At 40.7% G+C, this 18,948-nt stretch overlaps 3 protein-coding genes across 5 annotated transcripts; all 3 read right to left on the reverse strand.

The window, feature by feature from the left end:
• Positions 1 to 146: 146 nt before the first annotated feature.
• LOC102718570 (probable carboxylesterase 15) lies at positions 147 to 12,559 on the reverse strand. Of its 3 annotated transcripts, none has more exons than XM_040525802.1 (2): positions 11,504 to 12,559; positions 147 to 343 (listed from the first exon to the last, which is right to left on the reverse strand). In XM_040525802.1, the coding sequence occupies exon 1, from the start codon at positions 12,542 to 12,544 to the stop codon at positions 11,504 to 11,506; it is 1,041 nt and encodes a 346-aa protein (XP_040381736.1). In that variant the 5' UTR covers positions 12,545 to 12,559; the 3' UTR covers positions 147 to 343. The 3 variants fall into 3 exon arrangements, with proteins under 3 accessions (XP_040381736.1, XP_040381735.1, XP_040381734.1); XM_040525801.1 differs by lacking the exon at positions 147 to 343 and adding an exon at positions 8,541 to 8,554; XM_040525800.1 differs by lacking the exon at positions 147 to 343 and adding an exon at positions 9,501 to 10,031.
• LOC102718289 (probable carboxylesterase 15) lies at positions 2,574 to 3,904 on the reverse strand. The gene has a single exon (XM_040525803.1). It carries the CDS (start codon positions 3,747 to 3,749, stop codon positions 2,754 to 2,756), a length of 996 nt encoding a protein of 331 aa, XP_040381737.1. The 5' UTR covers positions 3,750 to 3,904; the 3' UTR covers positions 2,574 to 2,753.
• LOC107304679 (probable carboxylesterase 15) lies at positions 7,237 to 8,813 on the reverse strand. Its single transcript, XM_015839854.2, has one exon. It carries the CDS (start codon positions 8,591 to 8,593, stop codon positions 7,592 to 7,594), a length of 1,002 nt encoding a protein of 333 aa, XP_015695340.2. The 5' UTR covers positions 8,594 to 8,813; the 3' UTR covers positions 7,237 to 7,591.
• Positions 12,560 to 18,948: the final 6,389 nt, after the last annotated feature.

Here is an 18,948-nt window from a genome sequence, read left to right on the forward strand (position 1 = left end):
TTAAGGTTAAAAATTCAAATTGTCTTATAAGCATCAACAAAGATGAAAAGATGGGACTTTCCATCACGCCTAGAAATTCACAAAACAAAGTTCCCAAGCTGAACTTGTGAATTTGTATTAAATCCATGTCCATAACTAGCCAACAGGGTACACCAACGATAAAGTTGACATAAAGTACCACACCATACAAAACATTTAAAAGTCTTACAAATATAGTGGAAAAGATAGATCAAGCTAAACTAAGTCTTGACACTCGTAGCTTGACGACTCCGCTCCACAGGTATTCTTGACAATAGGATGAGGCCTACTCCTGTAAGTTGTCTCCATACAAGAAGTACTCCATCTGAAAGATAAAGCAAGACTAAGTACTGCCCAAGGTACTCAACAAGTCACACCTAAGAGAAGGATATTGAAGTCATTCTAAGGAAAGTTAAGTGGTTAATTTGCATAAAGCAACATAAAATAGTAGATGAAAATTAATAGAGTTATAAAAGGTAAAGTAATATGCAATTCTCAACACTGTCCAATGTTACACCATATTGTTATAGACCCAACCCACCATCTAAACTAAACCAATTCCATTAAGTCAATATTATTAAACATGAGGCTAATCATGGTGAATTTGTATTGACGCCAAATCTGTCCGATCTTGGCGTGTTGAATACACGCAAATGTCTGGGAATCTCCGTATCGCTCCAGTGCAGGACCTAAATTCTTAAAATGTGCAGTCGTGCCAATCAATTTGATCCTACAACTGACAAGATGAAGAATAAAACAAATTGATCAGCTATCGAGCCGATAGATATAGAAACCAACCGATAGAATGTCGATGTAGCAGCATTTAGTCGATAGATTGAATAATCGGCTATTGAAAGCTTAGATCGGCTAGAAATTTGATACGAAAGATAATTAAATAAACAATAAATACTTTGCTACGATGATCGGCTAAAACCAAGTAGCATGTGATGCTCGTAAGCCGATGCAACATAAATAACTACTGATCTAAATAAAACCAATTGGTGTAGAGATAATACAATAAGTCAATCGGCAATTATATTGATGTAAATATGAGTATGCATACTGACAAAGATCGTCGGCTATAACCAACTGATGGTCGACAAAGATCTATAAAATATCTACCCTAGCTTACTGGGAATAATCTTATAAGAACAGATTAAACCGAGACAGTTCAAGATTACGCCTAATAATGTCAAGAAAAATACTAAATAGATCAAGATCACTATCAAGCCGATAAGCCGATCATCGATAACTTATCGGCTAGAACTCCGATAAACCAATAAACAAGATACATCAACATGATATAAACTACTTGGTAAACACAATCCAAACCGAAACATTACTAGATTAAATATGTCAAACAACAAATATCAAATCGACACCCATGTGTATACGTGTATGTATACATTTATCCTTATAAGCACACACAAACACAAGTACACGCAACCTCTCTGAGCACCATTAAAAACAGCTTGTATATTTTGATATTAGCGAAAACACAATATTGGATTTACTATTAAAAATTAGTAGTCACAAATATTAACAACCTCATCTTTTCGTCTTTTCGCTTATGATTATATTTATAAGTTGACATTTAAATTTTAAAAGTTAAATATGAAGTTGATTTTGTGATTTTTTTATCGTAGTTTATTTTTCGGCTAATGCTTTTAGATTGCTAGCAAAACAAATATAAATTTTTTTTATTTAAGAATTAGTTTATATTTGCAATAAGCAACGAATAAAAGGCGAACAGTGACTCCTAAGTATCGCTTTAGTTATTACTATATTAGTATAAAATTTTTATTGAAGGGTTAGTTTTTCATCGTTTTTTTTTTTTGCATTCCTCGCATATATTAGTACACTATCCCTTGATCATCTCGAACGACAGTACGTGTGGGCCCACTTATGAGTGCTGCCGACAAAATGATTTACAACCCACAAAGCCGGATGCTCCGTTTTTCTTTAACAAAGCTCTTTACCTTTTGAGGTCCTTGCCGAGAAGTAGCAAAGGATAGACGTGACCATTTAATTGGATTTTGCTAAAGAAAATTGTTATGCGTACAATCCAATCATTCGATTTACGTACGACTCAACCATCCAACAAGTGTAGTTATGCGTACAATCTAATCATCCAATTTATGTATGACTTAACCATCTAACGACTATAACCATCCAACGACTATAGTGGCATCAACCATCCAACAACTGTAGTTATACGTACAATCTAATGATCCAATTTATGTATGACTTAACCATTCAACGACTATAGTGACACTCATTTGACCCTCTTTATTTAATCAATGGTTATAATGTTTCGGTCATACGCGGATCGTACTGTTGGATCGTATAAATAGCGGGGTTGTTTGCTAAGATGGACAACTATTCTTATCGGCACATCTATTCAACGCCGGAATTCGACATGTTATTAACGTGGCTATTTCTGTTTCCAGGATCCACGGCTCAAATTAAAGCCACGAAACAAGTAGCTGCTGGCAAATCAAAATTGGAATTAGTTACTAAATCATAACCCCAAAATCTATGTTCACTCGAATAAATTTGATCAACAGCAATCAAATCCATCCATGTGGGCGTGTCATTATTTGCTTTTAATTCTTAAATTACCAACAAAACATCAATAATTAAGATAAAACGGCACACACCTAAACAAATCACTCTCAATCATGTAGAAAAGTCAAAAATCAATTTTAATTAACTTGGAATCTTTGGTCACGTAGCTACTCCGAGTCCATGTGCTCGACGACGAACTTGCGGATGAGGCGGACGAGCTCGTCGGCGCGCTCCGACCACGGATCCACCTCGAAGAAGCCGTGCTGCTCGCCGGCGAACTCGACGAACTCCACCTTTTTCCCCCACTCATCCATCATCCGCCGCGCGTAGTGCTCGTTCCGGTCCCTGAGGATGTCGTGCTCCGCCGCCACCACGAGCACCGGCGCCATCGCCACCGCCTCGAGCCCCGGCGCCTCCGGCCCGGCCGGGTTGAGCACCGGGTAGTCCTTCGTCGCGCCCTCCGGCAGGATGAGGCGCGCGTACTTGTCGCTCATCTCGGCGGTGAGGAACGCGTCGGGGCGGCACTCCAGCTCGGCGCGCGTGCGCGCCTCGCCGGCCATGGCCGGCATGAGGAGGACGTGCCCGCGCAGCCGGACGTGCGGGCCGAGGCCGGTCTTGCCGAACCTGACCGCCATGTGGTGGGTGATGTTCCCGCCGGCCGAGTCGCCGGCGACGAAGACGCGGGAGAAGTCGGCGGCGTCGGCGAGCCAGGGGTCGTGCGCGGCCTGGTCACGCACCCACGCCATGGCCGTGGCCCCGTCCTCCTGCGCGGCGGGGAGGCGGTGCTCGGGCGCGAGGCGGTAGTCGAACGACATCACGACGGCGGGGAGCTCGGCGGCGAGGCGGAGGCACCAGGCGTGGAAGTTGGGCCACCTGCCGGAGCCGATGCAGAAGCCGCCGCCGTGGAAGTAGGCCAGGACGGGGACCCGGGCGTCGTTGGCGGCGCCGAGGCGGCGCGGCCGGTACAGGCGCGCGTTCAGGTCGCGCCCGGCCTCGTACGCCACGTCCCTCCACTCCACCGCGCCCTCCACGTCCTCCGGCACGTCGACGTGGAACGCCGGCTCGGCGCTGCGCCGCACCGTGCCGTCGCTCATCAGCTGCACCGCGCCGCGGCAGTCCTCCACCACGTACGCCTGCTCCGCCGCCGCCGCCGCGGGCGCCATTGCCAGTACTGTCCTGAACGTGTTTGCGTTAATGCGTGCCTGCAAATGATGCGTTGGTGCGGTGCGTGACCGAGACGTGGCGTGTGTGGGGGTGACATTATATAGTGGAGATGAGTCAGACCAGATTGCTTCTAGAATGGGAAGCTTTTACTTTAGTCCAATTAATTTCCATACGCGAGAAAGTGAGGTGAGAACAACGTGGCGGCAGCTTTTAGCTTCTTCGAGAGAAAAAAAAACTAAATATCTTATTTGCGCACGAAAATAATATATGAATAATTTTTTTATATAAATATTTATAGCAATCTAAAAGTTAAGAGTTAAGGCTGAAAAATAAAATACGATAAGAAAAACTCAAAATTAACTCTAAATTTAAGGTTAAAAGTTTAAAGTTTGGGGAAAAAATAGGGGTGCAGTTTGTATGTATGCATTATGGCATTTGCACTTTCTTTAGAAGATTCTGAGAAAAAAAATCTCTTTTGTACTCGTTCTCTGTCGTGATTTACATGAGTTTTTTCTGTAGATCGAGGTTGCATCACATATTTGTCCGGGTAAATAAAGACTCTCGACGACAAACTAATACACCATCCATAAAAGAAAATTTAATTTCTATATTTGAAAAAGTTTTATGATTAATATTTTTATTTTTATTAGAATAAATATGAATAATACTTTATGTGTGACTACTTTTTTAAATTATCTATAAAATTTTTAAATAAGACTAATGATTAAATATTGGATATGAAAATACACGGATTAAATTGGGACGAGATAATACATTAAAATCCAAAGGTACCTATAATTGACCACGCATTCGTTGTGCTGGCCGTGGGGGACGCACTCGATGACGTCGCGTGCTTCTGCTGTCTCTTCTAGATGCATTCCACATTTTCACGTGGAGGGGCCCGTACGTTAAGGCAAAGATGCAAGCGCGCGGAGAATGGTTCCTCTGAATTAAAAGTCGGAGAGACTCTGGCGCATACGTGGTCTAGGTTTACATGTCAGTAGATCTTGTTTCTAAGCATGAAAATCCATAATATTTATGGATATGTACTCACTTTTTTACGGATTCAGTTCCTCCATAATCCTGTATATGTAATACTGCGTACTGAGTATGGACACATATATCAGTGAGCAGTTCTGGATATAACTTATTAGCATTTTAACATTGTTATATGCATGAATAAAATAAGCAAAATATTACTAAATTACAAAAGCAAGTACAAATTATTAATGAATTAGACTGGATATACAAATACCAATCCCCATCAAGTGGCCGCGCCCATCCCAATAGGTACGGTCAACGGCTGAGGTAGCACAACAGGATCAGTATGGGTGCTCATGGCCACTTTTAAATGCGAATTTGGGTTTTCGTAGGTGCAGTTTCGAAGCCAATAAATGGTGTATTTATCCTTTTCGTTGTAAAAGCTAGTCATTTCATATTAATAATGCAATTTTTCAACTCTATAAGTATGTATTTTAGCTATTTATACTCCCAAATAGATATCACAGAGCTCATATAATCATTTAATCTTTTAATCTCAGCTATCTCGAACACTAACTTGGCCATATTGTTACTACGTGGACTTTATGATACCATCTGTAGTGCATGTTGCATTCTCCCTATCTCATAGAAAAACAATCCCTATAATCCCCCAAAACAATTAAGAAGAATAATAAAACACCAAACTACTAGTTATTCTAGTTATTAATGAAAAAGTTGTGTTGGATTTTCTCTTTCAATAAGCTTCCAATAGAGGTAAAGTTTATGGAAAATGGACTCTGGAGCAAGGACATATGACCTTTCTGTGGAGTGTTTAAGGGAGAACTAACAAATTCCAATCTTGGCGATCAGAACCCTAACTCTTTGTTTGGCTAAGGGGGGCAACTTCCAGGCATAATTCTATGTTTGATTGAGGACATTGGAAATTTTAGATCCCGGATTTCTATCTAATTGCTTATTTTTTGGGGGACTCGGGTATTTAAACTCCTCCACATCCGTAAAGTTAATGAAGAATTTTCCTAACCCCCGTAAGAGAAGAGGTAAGTTGAATGACAACCGAGTTGTTCTTGGAGGTTGATTGGTAAAGCAAGCTTTACCGAGGTAGTATCTCGTTGGCCTTGCGCGTGGACCTTGATGGTCACTTGGAACGTGGGCTTGCCTTGGTGGTTGCTTGAAGATCAAAATTTCATCCTTGATGCTTGCTTGGTGAGGCTTGGGATCGAGAGAGATCCATGCCCTTGAAGTCCCTCAATGAAGAGTACAATTATCAAGATCTGAACTTTGGTGAAATGTTGTCTCCCGCTTTCTTATTATCTTTACGATTTCACTTGCATAACCTCTTTAATTGTGTTCCTATGCATTTACTATTGTTTACATACCTTTGTTCACCTTGGTGTTATGGACATTGCCCTTGGTTGCATCTAATTAGAGATTTAACATAGGGATCAGAAGTTTCCACCTATAGGATCGAAAGTTCCTATCAGCCTTCCATGTCCTATGGAGAAGGCCAGCTGGAACTTCAGAGAAGGCCGGCTGTAAGTTCCGATACTTCGGATCTGAGGTTCTAGTGTTGAGTATAACGGTGTTGGCTGAACTCTTACCATGTAATCATACTGACGTGATCAAATATTTATATTTGAATAATTAATGGCGGAAGGTTTACTTTTAAAATTAAAAATAAAAGAGTCAAATAATAATTAATAATAATTGTCTCTTATGTCTGCATTCCATCCGTTTATTTAATATCAACCGTGCATTTTTGCTCGTTTACAAGAAAAACATTTCGACGTTCCATTTGAAAACTATTAACTCGCCTCTTTTCTGTTCTCAAAAAAATAATAATAACTCGCCTCTTTTCACAGCGCACAGTACACATCTCTGTCGCACACAATTTCCTGGGCACCCGTTATCTATCTTGTTAAAGTGGGTATAATGCGTGCCCGGGGTTCTTGTCTACACCAGAAATTAAGATAGTGTCTCATTTAAATAATGCTTCATTCGTCCTAGATATAAATATTTCTAAATTATTTAGCAAATACTAAGATCAGAACAAAATATTTTGGGACTTTTGCAAATTTGTTATTGGCTTTTTTTCTAAATTACAAAGATGCCACAGGCATGATCTAATGATATTTTTGTAATTTTCTATTGACAGTTTTGCAATAATGTTTTGAGCTAGTGATAAATTTATAATTGTCCAAATATTTTCTATTAGTCACCTCATCCGTCAATTTCTAGATTTTAAATCGATTACATTTCTCTCCAAACAACTGATGGACTCTAGAATTATGACCATAATGATAAGAATTAGTGGATAAATTGTTATATTGAGGTATAAAATGTAAATCAGACGTGCTTCCATGTGTACCGTTGATTAGCAAGAATAATCTCCCATAACCAAAGAAGATCCACATGTCTCTAGAAAATATTGTGGGATTATTTTTTTGGCTTTTCATTGCTTCTAGATCGATAAGAATATATATATATAAATTATTTTTCGTTTATAAATATAGCAGTTATCCGTGGTATCTTATCCACAGTACAACATTACCTGTTACAAGGCTATATTAATTGCTAGCTACCTGCTTTTGTTTAATATATTATGGTTGCCCTAAGAAATCATCCTGATAAATTGCGACAGGTATTTCAACACAACAGTGACAGAAATTTGCCTAGATTTCGTACTCCTCGTCGTGCTCAATTTGTAGCCACAAAAGCACATATATATTGTGGAGAAACAAAATTATTTATTGAAGAAAACATCACAGCTCCATTATTATTGCAAGGACACATTTGACATACCGACTTGATTGGCTGCCATGCCATGTCTGTCGCTCTCGCTTTACTCGGCCGCTCCGGCGCCGGCGATGAACCTCTTGATGAGCTCGACGAGCTCGCCGGTGGCAGCTGACATTGGCTTCACGCCGAAGAAGGCGTGCTCCTCGCCGGGGAAGACAACCAGCTCCACGTCCTTCCCCATCGCCTTCATCCGCTCCACGTACTCGGCGTTCTTGTCCTTGAGCAGGTCGCCCTCCGCGGCGACGACCAGCACGCGGCCGACGTCCACCGCCTCCAGGCTCCGGCTCTCCGGCCCGAACGGGTTCGTCAGCGGGTGGTCCTTGCCAGCTCCGGCGGGCAGCGCGAGGCGGCAGTAGCGGTCGCACATGTCGCGCGTGAGGAACGCGGTGTCCGGCGCCTCCAGCTCCGACCGTGTCGGCTTCTCCGAGATGAACGCCGGCATGAGGAGAATGTACCCGGCGATTCTCACCGGGTCGAGCCCCGCCGTGCCGAACTGGACGGCGAGGTGGTGGGCGCAGTTGCCGCCGGCGGATTCCCCGGAGACGAACACCCGGGTGGAGTCAGCCGCGTCGGCGAGCCACGGGTCGGAGAGGAGCTGGTCGCGGAGCCAGAGGAGCGCCGCGGCCGTGTCCTCGTGTGCGGCGGGTAGGCGGTGCTCCGGCGCGAGGCGGTAGTCGAAGGAGAGCACCACCGCGGGCAGCTCGGCGGCGAGGCGGAGGCAGCCGGCGTGGAAGTTGGGCCATGTGCACGACCCGATGCAGAACCCGCCACCATGGAAGAACACGACCACCGGAAGCTTCCCCGCCTCCTTCGCTTCGCCCGCCGCCGCCGGCCTGTACATGCGGACGACGAGGCCGTGGCCGGCGTCGAACACGGCGTCCTTCCACTCGACGCGGTCGTCGTCCTGGTCGACTCCTACGGGGAACGGCGGCGCGGCGGCTCGGACGACCGTGCCGTCGCTGAGCACCTGCAGCACGCCGCGGCAGTCCTCGACGACGTACGGCTTCTGCGGCGGCGGCGTGTTCAGGTCAGACGAGGACGCCATTGGCGCGCGCGCGCGTATGGTTTGCTTGGCAGCGAGCGCGCGGAGCCGTGCGTGACGAGCTCGGTATATTACTAGAGATTTGTTTCGGTGCAACAAAAAAATATCTCGAGGTAATCTTGAGATACTTAATCTTTTTTATCATTAGATCTCACAGTACACATCCTATTTAACTGTGATAAAAAACGATTTGGTAACTCGAGATACTTTTTGTTGGACCAAAGCAAATCTTATATTATTGAGATTTGCTTCAGTCCAACAAAAATAATAAAAAATATTTCGACATCCTACTCAACTAGATCCAATGGTGAAAAATAATTTGATATCTCGAGATACCGATACCTACCGGAGAAAATCTCCATATTATTATATGCAAGTTGCAACGAGTCGCCCATTGATGATTCCATTATTAAGGAAGATTAAAAGTACTAAAAACAAAACGTTCGTTGTAGATGTCGTACGAATACTCAAGTTTTGACCCGTTCCATTTTGGAACGAATTCATCTCGTATTTTAGGCCACACGCGGAACACACAAGCATTACACAAATGCAGTTGGGAAATTTGGGACTTATTCCATTTTCGTTTAAACAATTGGAGTTCGAGGTCTTCTCTAGACATGTCTCGATAGAAAAACCTCTAAATTGTGGACCATTGGATTAATTTGAGATTTTATACGTGACAGCAATTTGCCCTTTGTCCTGTTCTCCTCCCCATCCTTCGTGCCCTGGTGCCCGCCCGTTCTGTCTTTCTACCATGACTATCTAAGCCCAAGAAACTTCCCCCTCCCTCTTCCAACCCTACCCGCCTCGAAACATAAAAGCTAACTCCAATACCTTTTCCTGAAAATTTAACATTTTGTCTCTTACGAGTCTATGACATATGAGTCTTTATGAGTCTATGACATGTGGGTTCAGTGATAAATCTATTAGGAACATCCGTAAGAGTGGAAAAAACTTAAATGCCCCCCTTTTCTTAATCTCGTTGGAGGTAGTTGGGAATGGAACGCCAAAGCTGTAGGAGAAAAAGCAGGGATTATTGGAGCATGAATCACGAATCGGATGCTAGGATCTGCACCAAAATTTTCTTATTTTTACAGGGAATAAGTCCACCAGAGGACTCTCAACTTAAACTTGAGTCTGTCTAAGACCCCCTTAACCTTAAAATTAGAAATGTATACCCTAAACTTATACAAACCGTTTAAGAAGATCACATGGTAGTATCGACTATATTTTTATCTAGTTTTATTGATGTAAGGTACGGTGGACCCAACATGTGAGCAGCTCGACGTCATGTGGAGCCTTCACTTGAGGGATGGCGCCATCGACCACAAGAACTCCATAGAGCTCCACCTTGCCCGCCACTACATCGAACCCTGCACACCTGCTGCTACCCCGGTAGCCACCGGGCTACGTCTGCCTGGCCGTGTCGCGCCCGACACCCCTAGGAGGGAGTGAGAAGCAGAGAAGTAAGGAAAGATGAGAGAGGAGAGAGCACGGGAGAGAATGAAGAAAAAAAAGAAGGATATAGGTTAGGAAAAGGGAAAAATATAGCCAATAATGCTATTCAATGGAGTCCTTCTCATGGTCGATGGGGGCGTTGCTTGGATGAAGGCTCCGCACAGCGTCGAGCTACTGACATGTGAGGCCCATTAAATGTTATGTCAGCAAAACCGAGCAAAAAAATGTAATTGATGATGCGTTGTGATCTCCTTTGAATGGTTTGTGTGAGTTTAGGGGTATACATTTTTAGTTTTGGGGTTAAATAACCTCATACTGGCTCGATGTTAAGTTGGGGATCTCCGGTGAACTTATTCATTTTTACAGTGAGAAAATGTTGATGTTCAAAATGGGCATTCTTTTGGGCTGTCGGTGGGGCTGATTGATGAGTTGGAGGCCTAATTACTGAGGCAGGAGTGCAGGACCACGGGACACAGAACATGAACATCAACATTCCTGGGGCAGGGCGTTTTTCAATACGAAAAGGACCTGTATTGATGTCGCCAGATCTACCTCTTTTATTATCATAAAATATAGTCATATTGTATAAATAGTTCCTATTATTTAAAATAAAAATTAAATACTCAGATTTTCCAACCATAATTGTCATATAACAACAAAAAAAGCCCCTGAAAATAGGAAGCATTTGTATCAAGAATTTTATCATCATTCAAATAGTATCTTGATTATCACATTTTCTAATATAGAAACATATTACTCTCAGTTACGACGTATCCTGAGATACCGAAATTTTTTATTAAAGATTTGGTATCTAGAGGTGCTTTGTCAAGTACTATAAAATTTTTCCTCGTGTCCAATATGTCGCGAAATTGTAGCTTGTCTCTCCAATTTCATTTATTTTGAAAGGTTTCAAATTCGAAGGAGTGTTTCGAATTCAAGATCTGAAGAACTACAAACGACAGATCTTGCTTTATTGTTTTTCTAAGACAAAGTGCCAAACTGCAATAAAATGAAGTTTTGAGGTAAATCCTCAGTTTTCGTTCTAAAGGCCATATATATCAGTATATGATCAAATCTCCACAGTAAAAGTCTAAAACACTGTGATGAAAAAAAACGAGGATTCAAAACACTATACATGTGTCTCGAGCGATTCAAAACAAAATATTATACAATAAACTATTGCCTTCGTTCATATTATAAAATATCCTAAACATTCTCTAGTTCATATGGGTGGTAATTAATAAATCTAGAAACATATCTAAAAGTTATACATGAATCTATGGATGAATCTGGGGAATATTAGAAACATTTTATAATATAAACGGAGCGAGAAAGATAAGACTCCATCAATTTACTTTAAAATTTGGTTTTAAAATTTGGGAATATAAACCTAATCGAAACTACCAAGGCGTACCAGTACAAAAGCCAGGTCTCTCAACTCGGACAAACACGTACCTATCCGCCGTAGACGAAGCGCCGGACGACGCGGACCAGCTCGTCGGAGGCCTCGCTCATGGGGTCGAACACGAAGAAGCCATGGCCCTGCCCTTGGAACTTGACAAGCTCGACGCGCTTCCCCATGGCCTCCAGCCTCGCAGCGTAGTCGGCGACGCGGTCGCGCAGCACGTCCTGCTCAGGGTCCACGATGAGCACCGGCGGGAAGACGACGCCGTCGAGCGGCGGGCTCTCCGGCCCGAACGGGTTCGCCGCCGGGTGGTCCCTCGTCGCCCCCGCCGGCAGCGCCAGCCGCCACATCTGGTCGAACAGCGCGATGTTCATTGCCGATGAGGTGTCTGCCGGCGGCGGCGCCTCCATCTTCTCCTCGCCGCCGAAGTACGGCCAGAGCATCACGCACCCGGCTAGCCTCGCCGGACCGAGTGCGATCTTGCCTGAGGCGCAGCCAACGGTGAAGTGGTGCGCGATGTTGCCGCCGCACGAGTCGCCGCAGACGAACACCCTGTCGAAGTCCGCCGACGCGACGAGCCACGGGTCGGCGGCGGCGGTGGAGGAGGACGACGACGGCGCGGCCTGGCCACGGAGCCACGAGAGGACGGACGCGGCGTCCTCGTGCGCCGCGGGGAGGCGGTGCTCCGGGGCCAGGCGGTAGTCGGCGGAGAGCACGACGCCGGGGAGCTCGGCGGCGAGGCGGAGCGCGCCCGAGTGGAAGTTGGGCAGCTCGAAGCTCGCGATGCAGAAGCCGCCGCCGTGGAAGTACACGAGCACCGGCAGCTTCTCCTCTCCGTCATGGCTGGTCGGCGTGTACATGCGGAGTCGGAGGCCGCGGCCGGCGTCGTAGACGGCGTCCTTCCACCGGACGGGCAGGTCGGACGGGGCGTTGCACGTGAGAGCAAGGGCGGAGTAATCACTGGAGCGCGTCACGGTGCCGTCGCTGAGGAGCTGCACGATGCCGAGGCAGTCCTCAACGACGTGCGGCACCGGCGGCGATCTGCCCGCGACGGCCGACGCCGGCGAGGAAGAAGACGGCGACGACGACATGGCTGGTGCACGCTTAGCTAGCTGGCTCCGCACAACTGTACAGGTGACGCCGATAAATAGTAAGCTAGAGCTAGAACTGGAAAAACCGGGCCCACAAGTCAGTGACCCATGCACATCCATGCAGATAGAGTCCACTGACTTCGGGTGCGAACTCAAGTGAAGATGATTCCCACGATATATCGCCACGTGGGCAAGCTCGTGTGCCACGTAGGACAATGTCACCGTAACAGCAACTGCAATGCCACGATCCAAACGATCCAACTTTCAGGTCTCCGTGGAGGAGCAAGAAAATAAAAAATAAATTATATTAACTCTCATGGAACAACTAGCTTTACGTATAGTATACGTAGATATATTAAATATATAAATAAAAGAAAGAAACAGGAAAGAATATTATTGACAACTTTATAGCTAAACCATTGTATGGAGTATATGTTAACTCTAATATTAGTTTATAGCTTAGTAGTTAGTTCTGTTATTAAATTTACTCTTAATCGTGCTACGTAGTGTTGACTGTTGTGTGTTCATGGTTGTGCCACGTCAGCGTCCTCGCGTGCCAAATAACGCTGCTTGGCTGCTGAAGTGAACAGTTATCTGTAAATTTTATAATATAAGATATTTGATTTTTTGGTTGTAATGTTTGATCATTCGTCTTATTTAAAAATTTAGTACAAATATAAAAAATGACAAGTTATGCTTAATATTCTTTTGATAATAAATTAAGCTACAAGCAAAATAAATAATATTTTTATAATTTTTTAAATAATATAAATATTAAAATATTAAAAAAAGTTAAACATCTTATATTAGAAAACGGAGGGAGCAGAAGCTATCATGTCTTCCTAAGAAGATAAGGCTGAATTATCCAGTGTTTTGACGAAGCTTAGCTCGTGAGTAACAATCAGAGAAAAGGGAAGTTGAAAGAAATGTCTTATGGACTCATCGATGCGAGCAATTCAATACTGGTCTCTATCAAGTGAACAACAAAGGTTTTGTTCTTTTGGTGGCTAAAATAAAAATATCTAATTTTCTTATACCTATGTAATAGTATTAATGATAAAATTAATTAATATAAAACTAAAAATCTACTCCATAAAAATAAGATAATGAACTTTAATATATATATATATATACATTAATAAAAAAAAATGCCCTACTGAGCAACTTGTGAATGGGCGTAAAGACCGAATAATATAGAGCAAAAAAATGCAGTCAAAGTGTTCCTCCCATCCTGCAACGGTGCTAGCCACGCACTCTGCAACAGTTTGACCATGCTGAGTGTATATCAATTACAATAATATACTCTATCTATCCTTAAACGTAACGGATTCGGCGGATTCATTTTTAAATTCCCTTAAACGTAATGGATTCAGCGCATTCGTTTTCCATTATATTTAAGGCTAAAGATAGTATATGTCTAATTCATAGGGTTAATTCGATCCATATTATTACAAATTTGCTAGTTTTAAAATATACCATTACAATTCGACTAATTTATAAAGATGTCATTATAATTTTAGAAGTATTAGAAATATGCCACTTCATATCCTTTCAGTGTATTTTTTTTAAAAAAATAAACCATATTGTCCATCTGCTATTTATTGCGTCCTTGACATGTGCAAGGGCAATTTGGTCCCAAAATGGCATATCTGAAATGGTTATAAATTTATAGTGGCATATTTACAATTAATCGAATTGTAATGGCATATTTCAAAACTGGTAAATTTATAATGGCATGGATCTAATTAACCCTAATTCATATTGGATTTCTTCCATATGTCATGTAGGTTTGACCCTTAATTCTGAACTTAAAGTTAAACTTTTAACTTGTCAATGGTCAAATGAGTCGGGCGCCCTTTATTTGCATCCCTAGCGTCTTCCACTCTCATCTTTTCATTTCTGTTTATGATTATAAGCCAAAATTTTAATTTTCAACCTTAAATTTAATGTTGATTTTAGGGTTTTTTATTTTTTTTCTTTTAGATCGCTAATAAAAACACGTATATAAAAGTTGTATTCATAAATTAATTTAGTTTGCAAATACGTCGTTTGGCTTTTTTTTTAAAAAAAAAAGCAATGACCCCTTCTACTCACCCAACCGATGTTAATGAGTTTGATTAGAAATATACAGAGCCAGTGGTCGAGGGTGGCAGCATCGGGCGCTAGGGCAGAAACACGGGAGTATGATCATAGAAGCTTTGGCATTATTTGCCAACCAACCCCTTATGACCTTATCTTACTATATATTCTCGTGACAATATCCTTCACCATATTGAACATCACTCAAAATAACCGTAAAAAGGGCGCCGCCTGGTGCGAACAAGCTGATCGTGATTTTGTATCGCAAGAAAATAACAAAGAGAAGATGATGATGATGATGATGATGATTTAATTTTCATCACCTGATCGATTGGATAGCCTCACGAGATGATAAGGGTCGATTGTTTGGTTTTTTTATAGAAAAAGTCAAACGGTATATTTGCAAACGAAACACATGATTGATTGGGTAGCCTCACGAGATGATAAGAGGTCGATTGTTTGGTTTTTTCATAGAAAAAGTCAAATGATATATTTAAAAATAAAAAATAATTTATGAATAAAGTATTTATATATATGTAAGTCAACGCTGAAAAATAAATTTCGATAAAAAATTCTAAAATCAACTTTAAATTTAAATTAAGGTTAAAACATTTAAATTTCAGCTCGTAAGCATAACCATAAGCTTATTATGCACGCAAGTAGGACGATACACCAATGTGTGTCCTTCCACTTGTCTGTCACAGGAGCACATGTTTAACCATTTGATGACTTAAGGGTGTGACAAGGATTGCTCCACGTAGATAAGGGATCACCATTTGGCACATCAGCACATGGATGATGGCCAGTTGAGTCATCAAAGTGACTGTGTTAATTATCAACTTCTTCTTCTCTTCTTTCTATGGATCATGTTATGTGGTTCTTATCATATACAGGACACAAAAGATAGCATAGAAGATAAATCCAGGTTAAACAGTTCTATTATTGCTGTTTAACCTGCCAATTTGGTTATTCTACTTGCACAACTGCAGAAGGGGCAGAGGATTCTCCTGTCAAATTTGGATTGCATGCACAAGAAAAATATGAGCCATCCTACTTGCAACATAATTGAATAACATGTTGACCTCTAATTGATATAGGAATTAATCATTAGAGCATGATTCGGTGAATGGTCCCTGACATTTATACTGTCAAGCTTCTACATTGCTTCCATGGCCTCTGTTAGCAGCACTCTGTCTCATCTAGTCATCTAGGTAGACGTTACCAAAGCTTTACTTAACTAATTAAGCAGACTGTCCATACGTACTTTGTTATGAGATTATATTTATACCTCAAGGTCATACAGAGGTGCCGTCATCTAATGATATGCCTATGATATCACAACTCTATTTACTACATATAACGTTTCTCTTCCCGTTTCATTTTATTATTGTTAGGGGTGATTGACTGGTCAGTGTGAAATTAAGTGGGTGAAGGATAGTAATCCTAAGTTGGGTGACGATGGACTTACCATTCACCATCACCATTGGGGCATTTTAAAGAACATAGAATATTAGCTATATAGTTTTGTAGTATTTACTCTCTTTGGTTTTCTATCTGACATCAGTTAAATCTATATAATAATTCGTCTTATTTAAAAATTTTGTGCTTCATGCTTAAGAGTGTGTTAAGTAATAATTAAATTATAACAAAGTTTAAATGTAGATTCAAAAGTAAATGTTGTCCATTAAAAAAATAGGGAAGGATTACTTCTGTTGTAGTTGACCTAATACCACTTATTATTTGCATTTGCCTCCGCGGTCAGAGGAAGATAATGTACACATGCGTAGTCATTTTCTCCTTTTCTTTCGAGGGACAATTTTCATCATTGAAAAGATGATATCATAATCAGGCATCTGCCAAAGTAATATAGAGTTGCTAAAAAAAGTGAGTTCAAAGAGTAAGTGAAGAAGAAAACAGAAGATCACACGACACAAGATATCTCATTATAAATAACAGAGCAATTTTATAGTTTTTAAGAAGGTAGCAAGAGATACCAAAATTTCGGTGTAAAATTTTAGTACTTTTTTTTACCTAGGTACTAGGAGGTACCAAATTTACACTAAAATTTTATTACCTCACAGTATCTACTCAAGTACTGTAAAATTGCTCTAAATAATATTAGAGTAATTTTACAGTACTTGAGTAGATACTGAGAGGTATCAAAATTTTAGTATAAAATTTGGTCCCGTGAACTTGTGAGGGACTGAGTAAAATTGTCCATAATATTAATTGCTGGCTATCGTAAACTTGAAAAAACAGTTAATATGAATTTTAAATAATTTTTAGATTTTTTTTACAGAAAACACATTGTTTAGCTTTTAGAAATCATCCTCGCGGAGAACGGGGTCTCTTGCTGTTTGTACCTTTGTATCACGAGAAATAATTAAAAACATGAGTACAGTAGGTCGATCTGCATATATATAACCGAAATTCGTGGTTTCACGTGTGCGCGTACAGTTTGTGCATGTAGCTGATGTAGGAATAAAGGTACGACATGATGTAATGTCCTATTATATATACTGTACAGATCATCATGCTAATCACTTCTGATTTTCTTGGACCAGATCGAAGGAAGAGACAGAGATACTACATTGTATCTGGCTGTACATATCAAACATGAGTTGTAAGGTTTTGGTTGTATGTACAAGATGGTCATCAGGTTGTGTGTTTCAGATGGATAAATATGTTGTCCTGTTCTTTTAAGCTTATCCAGCAGCTTAGACTATGTTCATCTCAGCTAAACAGACTGATTCAAGCACAGAATAAGGTAGGCTATTAGCTTATGATAAGTTAAGTATTACTCCATTCATTTTATGGCGCAAGATGTTTTAGCTATGTCTATATTCATCCATTAATTAAGGTATATGTTTTTATATATGGTTAGATTCATTAGCATTTATATAAATCTCTGCAATGTTATAAAGTTTTACACTGTGAAACAGATAGAGTAATTATTATAAATTTAAAAGAGACATATTTGATTTTTTTAAAAAAGAAAAACTTCTGCTTAGAAAGTTTTTACATGAAACATATACCGTTTACCGTTTAGTCATTTGGGAGACATGCTCATGACAAATAAGGGATTAGCCGAGCCAAACTCTACTCCAGAGTGGAGCCTTAATATAAAAAGCATAGATTGTTTGGATGACTTGCACATAAGTTTCATATTGTGTGATTTTTTAGTCTTGTCTAAATTCATCCATTGATAAATGTATATAATTTATATGCATGTCTAGATTAATTAGCATCTATATAAATCTAGACAAGTCTATAAAGTCTTACATTATGAAACGGATGGAGTATTTGATAGGGATAAGTAGATCCAGCAGTAGAATACACATCCTTTCCCATGAAATTTTCATCTAGCTTCCGAGGTGATCATGCATCATTGTCTCGAGGATTTTTCTTGGCAGCATCACATTGGTCCCACTGGACATAATAGATTGCAGAGATTCGACTCATTGCAGAGCCACTTGCAAAGATATTCACCTCACTGGAATGCCATTCAATTCATGACGTTAATTAACTTGATTTCCTCCAATAAGTTAGCATTGAGATGTCAAAGTATGTTGCACTCACACCCATGTACCCACTTGGATGCATTTGCCCTATTTAATTTCCCGGCTTATGCATGTACTGATATTATATTATTAGCACTTTCACATTAAATAAAAAGGAGAAACTCTATCCAGTTTTAAATATGCTTAATTAGGTAAAGTGAAAAGGGAGTACAACTAAATCCGTTTTCCAAGTAGTTTAAATGTGCCTTATATGTTTGTATTTGCACAAATATCTTTAGAAAAATGATCATTTGAAATGAATTAAAAATCACTAGCGCCATATATTTAAAACTGGAGATAGTATCATCCTTACTGTGTAATAAATATCTATTGTCCCCTCCATTTCCGAATACTTTGCCAATTACTATTCATATTTAAATTTTGATCATTCACTTTTTTGCATTTTTTCTAAATACCTAAATTGTTGACATGTATTAAATATCATAATCATATCATTTAAAAGTATCAGTGGTTGAAGTTATAACAATACATGTCAATGGTAATAAGTATTCCGAAACGGAGGGAGTACATGATACAAAAGTCATTAACACTTTGTGAATTGATTCATTATACATACTACTCAAAGTTTGTAAACCATGCCCAATAGTTCATCCATAGTTTTATTTAAATTATCGTCCAAAAAAGATCATCTATATTACTCTAGCGATCATCTATATTACATTTTTCATATCACACACAACTATATTTTATTATTATATATCAACTACCGAACATATAATACTTAAGAAATAATGTTGCATCCTA

The sequence above is a fragment of the Oryza brachyantha genome, chromosome 7 (assembly GCF_000231095.2).
Source record: "Oryza brachyantha chromosome 7, ObraRS2, whole genome shotgun sequence".
NCBI classification, from domain to species: domain Eukaryota; kingdom Viridiplantae; phylum Streptophyta; class Magnoliopsida; order Poales; family Poaceae; genus Oryza; species Oryza brachyantha.